Source organism: Elaeis guineensis, chromosome 8 (assembly GCF_000442705.2).
Source record: "Elaeis guineensis isolate ETL-2024a chromosome 8, EG11, whole genome shotgun sequence".
Classification (NCBI taxonomy): Eukaryota; Viridiplantae; Streptophyta; class Magnoliopsida; order Arecales; family Arecaceae; genus Elaeis; species Elaeis guineensis.
The window spans coordinates 62,987,413-62,995,824 of NC_026000.2; the positions used below are offsets into that span (position 1 = coordinate 62,987,413).

At 40.3% G+C, this 8,412-nt stretch overlaps 1 protein-coding gene across 1 annotated transcript; it reads right to left on the bottom strand.

Moving 5' to 3' along the window:
• Positions 1-239: 239 nt before the first annotated feature.
• On the bottom strand, positions 240-1,929 carry LOC105035452 (probable BOI-related E3 ubiquitin-protein ligase 3). The gene is made up of 4 exons (XM_010911015.4): positions 1,795-1,929; positions 1,495-1,559; positions 1,038-1,405; positions 240-954 (listed from the first exon to the last, which is right to left on the bottom strand). Exons 1-4 carry the CDS (start codon positions 1,848-1,850, stop codon positions 388-390), a joined length of 1,056 nt encoding a protein of 351 aa, XP_010909317.2. The 5' UTR covers positions 1,851-1,929; the 3' UTR covers positions 240-387.
• Between the last annotated feature and the right edge of the window lie 6,483 nt (positions 1,930-8,412).

Consider the following 8,412-nt stretch of genomic DNA (forward strand, 5'->3'; position numbering starts at 1 on the left):
TAGAAAATCATTTATACTAAGGCCTAATGTAACTGCGATTCCATGTAGATAACTCTTTCTAACTGTTCGTATATACAGACAAAGGGTTATCGGATATGTTTCCTGTTATTGTTGAGTTATTAGAGGAAAAGAATTAAGTTATCTTAAAGAAAGAAAAATATCCATTACTTCCAAAGAATAGTTTTAATAAAATTTTCTTAACTTATTTTCTCAGAAAAACTTTCTGGAGCCAATCAAAATAATAACACAACCTCCGTACGATTCATAGCATCATTTAGTAGATCATACTTTTTTTTTTTTTCTTTTTCCCACCAGTTTAACAATTGTCCGACAGAGCACCAAGTGCCCTCCAAAATTCTAAAAAAGAAAACCGAATTAAGGACGCCCTCAGGAGAGATAAATTTGGAAACAAGCATTCTTGGAGGATTGGCAGATTGGGCACGTATCAACCATCGATTCGCAGTCCTTACACAAGCAAAGATGCCGGCAGGGGAGCAGCACAAAAGTTGCCTCCTTTACCTCGCACACCTTGCACGGTCTCAGCCACCGGAGCTCCTCTCTGCCGCCGCCGAAGATCCCCCTTGCCGCCGCCTCCTCCTCGAAGCAGCACGACTGGGCATCATCAGCCGGGAACGGGGCGCCATCGGTGTCGCCGTACCCCTCCTTGGCCCGGCCACCGACGCAGCCGGCGGCGTTCCGGAGGAGGACTTTTTCCAGGGTGGCCCTCAGGCTGGCGGCGATGGCCTCGTTGTTCTTGGCCATGTTGAACCACATCTGGCTCTCCGCCTGGACCTGCCTCGCCTTCTCCTCCAGCTCCGCGTTCCTCCAGCCCACGCTCTCTAGCTCCGCTTCTTTTTCTTTAAGCCTCTTCTCCGCCCTCTGCTCCAGGATCAAGAGAAGGGCCCGGCAATGCCTCTTCTGCGCCTCCTCCAATCCCGAACGAAATTTCTCGCTCTAATCTCGCAAAGAGCCATCACGACATCAATTATAATACGCTTTCGCGTGCAAGAATCGAATCTAAGGAATAGATTCGGTACCTGGAATCCGATGAGGGCGTCGATCTCGAGGCTCTGGTGGTAGAGATGAGAGACGAGGTCTTGGACGAGAGGGGAGATGGCCGGCGGCCGGCCGCTGGTGGACGTGCCGGCGGACCCCTGCAGGCGGCTCTGTTCGTAGGACAGGTGCAACCCGGCATACTTGGGGTTGATCACTGGGGCAAATTGCATCCCGTGAGAGATATGGTGCTGCTGCGGGTGGTGATTGTTCCAGTGACCGGCATGGGGGAGAACCATGACTTCGCCGTCGTCTCGACTCCTCTTCCTCGATCCAGAAGCATTGCATGTCAGCTCGCTCTCCGGGTCGCTGATCCCTGCATCTCCATTAATCAATATCTTCTGCTTCTCTCCTGCATCCGTTATCAATCCAAAGAGGCCATTGAAAACAATAATATTGATGGAGAGACGAAGGAGAAAGGAGGAGGAGCAGATTCCTCACCAAGATGGACGTGGGCTACAAGGAGGGCACTACTCGGAGTGATTACGGCGAGGAAGTCCCTATCTCTGTATATAAACAAGAAGAAGGAGATGGAGGAGAAAAAACCGAAACGCTGTCGCTCTCGCTCTCTACTCAGTGGCTCAGATTAGGAATCCAAAAGAAGCGCTCCGAAAGAAAAGAAGGAAACAACCGGTTTAAAGGAAAGAGCAAAGAGCAAAGAGCGGGAGAAGGAAGCATTAAATCTAAATCCTTTTCTTTCTTTCTCTCCTCCTTATGATGGCTCGAGGAGGTTTCTCTCACCTGCCGCGGAAATCCGGAGCAAAGTCGCTGGAGCGGTTCTGCGCTTGCACGGCCATTACAGCGCTCTTACCTATGCTCTTCTAAATAAGCCCACAGGGCGAGCAGATTCGGAAGCAACCACAGCCCTCACCACAACCCCCCCCCCCCCCCCCCCCCCCCCCCTCTCTCTCTCTCTCTCTGGCAGTTCGTGTAGGAAAAGAAACGGACTGACTTATTTAATTAGTTCAATTAGTGAACTGCAGAAAGGAAAAGGAAACTATATATATATATATATATATATATATATATAGTTACAATAGAAGAGAGGAAGGTGTGTGTTTTGTTTGGCTGGGGGAGAGTGAGGAGGGGGGAAACGGACGGTCAAACGGGACTTGGGGGGAGGGAAGGAAGCGCACGAGAAACCAGCTGAAAAGTTTGGTCAGGTCGCCCGCCTGCTCCCCTCTCTCTTTCTTTTATAAATCTTTGTTCTTTTTCCAGGCAACTTTGCCTCTTCCTCCCCATCTTTCTTTGCCGTCACTGTTCACTGTTCACGCGTCCCATGCCACGGCTTTTTCTGCGTGCCGTATTATCCCTCTCTTTACTGTTCCACTGCACCAGAGTTTGGTTTATACAGAGCTAGGATGGACAAAAGGCCACATGTATCACGGTTTTTCTCCGTGTACTGCTTGGCTTGGCTGCATCTCCTCCACGGCAATCAATCAATCAATGTTCAGAGAAAAATATTGGTGTGGTAGAAAGATTTCTCTCTCTTGTGATGATGATCGCCGTGACCGGAATTTACTCGCTTAAAAATTTTGATGGTTCTTATATTCCCCGTCGGAGTCCAGGGCCACCGGAATGAATACGACTAGGCCAAATACGTAAAAAATAATTTTCTGACTGCACCGAGGCTTGCGGTGCATGTATTTTTGTCTGCTCCTGGTTTTACGCTGCCAAGCACGTTTTGGCATCCAAGACCAAAAGGAAAGAATTTGAGGAGAACTGGCAAAAGCTTAGCGAAGAGTTTATTTTAATAAGAACATCAAGAGAAAATAGAAAAGTGATTCAAATATATTTCTATATTCATTCATGTTTCGAATAAAGTCCAGGGCTCGGAAAGCTCTCACGCATCTGCTCCGCGGCAATCAAATGAAACTTCAGCTTGGTCTTTTGAACATCTAAGAATATGGAGTTACCATGTGCACTCATTTCTTTGAGAGCATCCATCTCATAATTTGGAGAGATATTATATGGCAAGTACTTGTCTTGCCTAAATAATTATAACTACAATTAAAAAACATGGAATTTTAAATTGTATTTTAAATTAGCAAAACAAATCAATGTAGTAGTTGAAATAGGAAGAGGTGTATCCTTTGTGTCAAGTACTATTTTGGCTTTGCCATCACTTTAGTATCTTTCTATTTGGAAAATTTACAGAAAGGTAGTAGCTTTTAGAGCACTATGCATATGTGACCATAGCAACTACGTACTAAAAAATTGTAAGTTCCTATGGTTAAACACAGTAAGATTTACATGGGTTTTCAGAAATAGGCTTCATAAGTAACAGCGATCCGATAACTAAGGAAATTGAAAGAGACATGCAATGCAATATCGTATGGATCACATGGAAATTAATCTCCAATGGTATAGCTTGTGATGTATTGTTGTGGGTTCAAAGTAGTAAGTGCAATGATGAAATGTAAACCAGGACAAAATAGCTGCCTTTAAATATATTGAGAAAAATGGAGGCACTTTTACATATGTGTAAGAAATATGTATATTTACATATGTGATCACACGTGTCTGCACATATAAACAGAAAGATAAAATTTGTGTATGTGCAACTAGTACATATATAATGCAAATTGGCTAATGTTAGACAATTTATATTTCTATTTTGTAGCAATCTCCCCAAGTTGTAGCAAAAGGAGGAGGGGCTCTATTTCTGCGACTCCCCACAAAAAGAAAAAGGAAAAAGAAAAAAAATCTCCACTTTAAACTTCTAATAAATAATAGTTGGTTTTAGAATTGTACTATATGCTTTTTGAGATGCACCTCCTCTAATTCAGCCTTCTAAAAAGCATGCCACTATCTAAAACCCCATGTTTATACTGTATATTTTTCAGCCACTATATTGATTGTATTAGCATTTACACTAACAAAAGCAACTAACAAAAAAGAAAGGGAAAACCAAAAAAATATGCCTTTTCCCCAGCAGTCACGGTCAAACATCATCTGAGACGCAGCTCTTGAATGAATGGTTGGATTAAGCTTTAATTAACATGATGCTTCTTGCATCTCGGCTAAAGTCATCCCAATCCTTCGCCTTCTTTTAGGAAACATGCTAATCCCCTCCTCATCATCTCAAATTCAAAATAATAAAGGACTTGGCAAGATTCCCAGATGTGTGCAAGCCAACAGATCCAGTCCTATATCACGATGTGCGTGTTATTTTAGATCGAGTTTCTTTCTTTCAACTAACGTATTTAAAACAGTAGCTGTTTCCTGCCAACTCTAAGCTTGTCATGGAAGTTCGATGACTTGGATGATGAATCTTTCCATCTCATTGTCAAACATTCACAAATCCATCGCTTAAATATTTGCCTTTTTCCGCTTCCTTTGGTATTGCAGACTTACATGGTGACCGTCAACGTCTAGGAGCTCCGGAGACGTCTGAATAATAAGGTAATCGCATTTGACATCATGAATATTGAGTTGAAAGAGTTGAAAGAATTGACATTATCTTGAGTAAATTAATTCCAAGGTCTGATACATGGTTGCGTTCAATGCGGGCTGGCATGGTACTGAATCGGGAAAGAAGGATGCAAATTAGCACTAAAGACAATATAGAATTGGAAAATAAAGCTGGCAAAGACCACTCATGCTAGAGCATACAAGCCCTCTATATTTTGAGCATGCTAAGGCTACCATGATAGGTAACATTATTGACAAATATGGGGAGTTGCAAAATCAGTAGTTATGGGCAAGGTGGGATTTGAATCTCTGATATCTTGGTTTATAGCCATGTGCTCTAATCTTTTGACCTTCTGAGCTACAAGCTCCACCCCATCTCCACTAGTCCGGAAGTATCCTTAGTAAAAGAAAAGGCATTTTCTCTCCTCAACCATTTTGAGTTGAGAAGATATGAAAGCATGCATTTTTCTCTATAAGCACGATATGTTTGAAGATGTGAAATGGGAGAGAAGCGATGTCATAATTAGGGCTTTGAATAAGATTAACCTTTATGTTTGAGATTTTTATCTCCTTTTCTAATTAAAATATCTATAAAGTCAAATAAAAAGAAATTAATTGAAATAAAAGATTAGGGATGAATGCATCTTTTCAATGTCTAACTTTCCTTGAAAAAATCTTTTTCTAACTTTTCATTTTGTTTATTTCTTACCTGAAGAAGAGGGACGTGCATGATTGGTGTATCGACTTGATATATGTCTATTTATCAGTAGAATCATTTTTATGGTGTACCATTGAATCTTGATGTTCATATTAAAAGCTTTTGTTACTCTTTTATATTTTGAGGGCAAGCATTTGTTATAACAAAATTCCTATATAAGATTTCCTTGTAATGATGCAAAATCTCAAGCTCAAGGCAATAAAAAATTCTTATTTGGGCTCATTGGCCCTGTATGAGTACCAAAGATCATCCTAGCATACTGTCATGCCCCCGGTCCGAGATCGCGAGCAGGAGATCGTGGCAACCGCCGCATACTTATGAAGAACTCTCTCCATAAGCGTGCAAGATATCTCATCACGATATCAATGCATCACAACAGAATAAATTCAAATAATTATTATTCAACTTTAATTTAAGTAATTAAATCAAATATCTTACATCCAATAAAATTTTACTAAAAATAAAATAATAGATCTAAGTTCAATGAAGTTGACAATGCTAAATCTCGCCTCTAAAAGCTCTGTCCCAATATTTCTTCCCGCGCTCGCAATTAATTATCTGAATCTGAAAAATAGAAAGAAAGGTAATGAGCTAAACAGCCCAGTAAATAACAAATATCTCAACTAGATATTTCAGATATTATATAATTTTCAAGAACAATGCTGCAAATAAATATAAAAATATATTTCATATTGATTTTATACAAACCCAATTATTTCAAATATTCACATATAATATAATCATAAATCCGATTCGATTTAAAACACTCGTAACTCAACAGCCTCGACTATGACCAACGTTTAAGCCCCATTGGTGGAGTCCACTGAATACCAGCACACAACTCCCACTGGCAGGGTCCACTAAATACCAGCGCACAACCCCCACTGGCAGGGTCCACTGAGTAGCAACGTATAATCTCCGTTAGCGGAGCCCACTGAAATATAGTTAGGCTGAGAGCATAAATCCGATCTGTATCAAAATACTTTTGTATCATAACATATCATAATTTTTCACTGAACATGTACATAATCGACGTACCATAATATTTCAAAAGCACTTTTCTTTCAAAACATAATTTCATAAATCATACATAATTTCAAAGAATAATTATTTATTTTCAAAATAAATATAAAATATCTCGAGAAGATGATTCATTACTTACCTTTCACAGAGCACTGAATGAACAGATCGACTAACTTCTAGGAGATTCCTCAGTGCTATTATTCAAAATTATATTTTTATATTATTTTTAATTCAAAATTAAATCTAAACAAATTCCAAATCAAAACTTCATTTGGAATTGGACCTTCCCTAAACTCGATCAAAATCATCAAAATAAAGCCTTTCACTATGCTAATCTTAGAAGGATAACTTTAGAGAGAAAAATCCATCAAGAGAGAGAAACAATCTAAAGAGAAAAAATTTTAAAAAGAGAAAATCCAATTCTAGAGAGAGAAAGTAAGGATTCTAACTAAAAAAAGAGAGAGAAACTCTCTCTCATTTTTATTTTGTTATTTATTTATTTATTTATTTTCTTTTCATTTTTCTTTTCTTTTTTCTTTTTCCTTTTTCCTTTTTCTTTTTTCTTTTTCTTTTCTTTTTCCTTTTTCCTTTTCTTTTTCTTTTTTTCTTCCTTCTTCTACTTCTTCCCGTGGCCTCCCCTAGGCGAAAAAAATGAAATAGAGAACCGAATGATCCCCTAATACAGTTGGCCGATCGATGATCGACCGGCACGGGAATGGCCGCAGCCGGAGGAGAGCGCATCGCCATCCTAAGGGACCCAAATTGGTGGCCGGCGATGACCACTGATATCCGAAAACCAAAAAAAAACTGAAACCTCTCCCACGATAAAATTCGACGATTTCGATCATCGACGAGCGTGCGCACTGGTACAGGAAGGAAGGGAAGAAGAGAGGAAGAGAACCACATGCTTACCTCGAGCTCCGGCGACCTCTCCGACGAGGAATTGCGGCGGGCATGGTGATGGTTTCCGCGAGCGATTTTCGACGATCTTCGTCGTTTCGCTCCAGGATTCTTTGGTAGGAAGAAGGGAGAAGGGTCTCCTCCTTAAATAGAGCCAGAGGAGAGGAGTTTGACTCCTCTCCGATGAGGTTTCAGACTCCGATTAGGAGCCGATCGGGAGAAGAAGACTCCCGCAAGCGGGCACAGTGATGATTTTCATGAGCGATTTTCGACGATATTTGCCGTTTCGCTTCAGGATTCTTTGGTAGAAAAAAGAGAGAAGGGTCTCCCTCTTAAATAGAGCCGGAGAAGAGGAGTTTGACTCCTCTTCGATGAGGTTTTGGACTCCGATTAGGAGCCGGTCAGGAGAAGAAGACTCCCTGCGGGAGTCTTCTTCATTTTTTTTATGGGCTAGGTTTAAGGCCCAATGGGCCGGATGTTACATTCTTTCCTTCTAAAAATAAATTTCGTCCTCGAAATTTTTCTTACCTGTCACCGTTGCATTGGAAGCCTGTGCATTCTGTTGAGTAAGTGCATAAACTTTTCTCTAAGTTTTAAAAATCTGTCCACCATCCTTATTTTGTCCTTCATAAGTTCTTTGGCCAACTTGATTTTCAGTATTTAGTGGGCAGCCAACAATTTTATGATCCATCTGACCACATTTGAAACAAGCACTTGTATTCCAATGGCAATCCTTGTCTGCATGATTTTTGCCACATCTGGAGCATTGCTCACCATCAATCTGTTGAGTCTTAATATTTATTGCTCCCTTAGTTGAACTTTTGATGTTTTTATTATTTTGTCCTTGTGTATCATTTGATTTTGCTCTCTTTCTTTGCTTTCTTTTTCTTTCCATGCATTCTTCATTGACTTATCTTTCAATTATCAGTGCTTTGTTTACCACATCTGCATAAGTTGTCAATTCATATGGAACCACTTATTTTTGAATCTCAGTTCTCCGTCCCATCTTAAACTTGTGAACACGTTCTTGCTCACTATCCACTAATCTCGAAGTAAATTTTGCTAACTCTGTAAATTTTGCTTCATATTCAGTCACACTCATAACCTTTTGCTTCAAATAAATAAACTCTTGCTCTTTCTAGATCCTTATACTCTGAACAAAATACTGATCATAGAATGCAATCCGAAATCTCTCCCAGGTAAGTATTTCGCCGTCTTGTTCATACTTGTACTGTGTCACTGACACCAGTTGTATGCTTCTCCTTATAGTAAATAAGTTGCATATCGAATCTTTTCTTCATCAC

Excerpts from the sequence above, each read along its gene's own strand:
- LOC105035452 (XM_010911015.4), bottom strand. The coding sequence starts at position 1,850 with ATGGCCGTGCAAGCGCAGAACCGCTCCAGCGACTTTGCTCCGGATTTC. Across the intron at positions 1,406-1,494 it reads TGTAGCCCACGTCCATCTTG|GAGAGAAGCAGAAGATATTG; the intron begins GTGAGGAATCTG and ends TAACGGATGCAG. Across the intron at positions 955-1,037 it reads ACGCCCTCATCGGATTCCAG|AGCGAGAAATTTCGTTCGGG; the intron begins GTACCGAATCTA and ends TTGCGAGATTAG.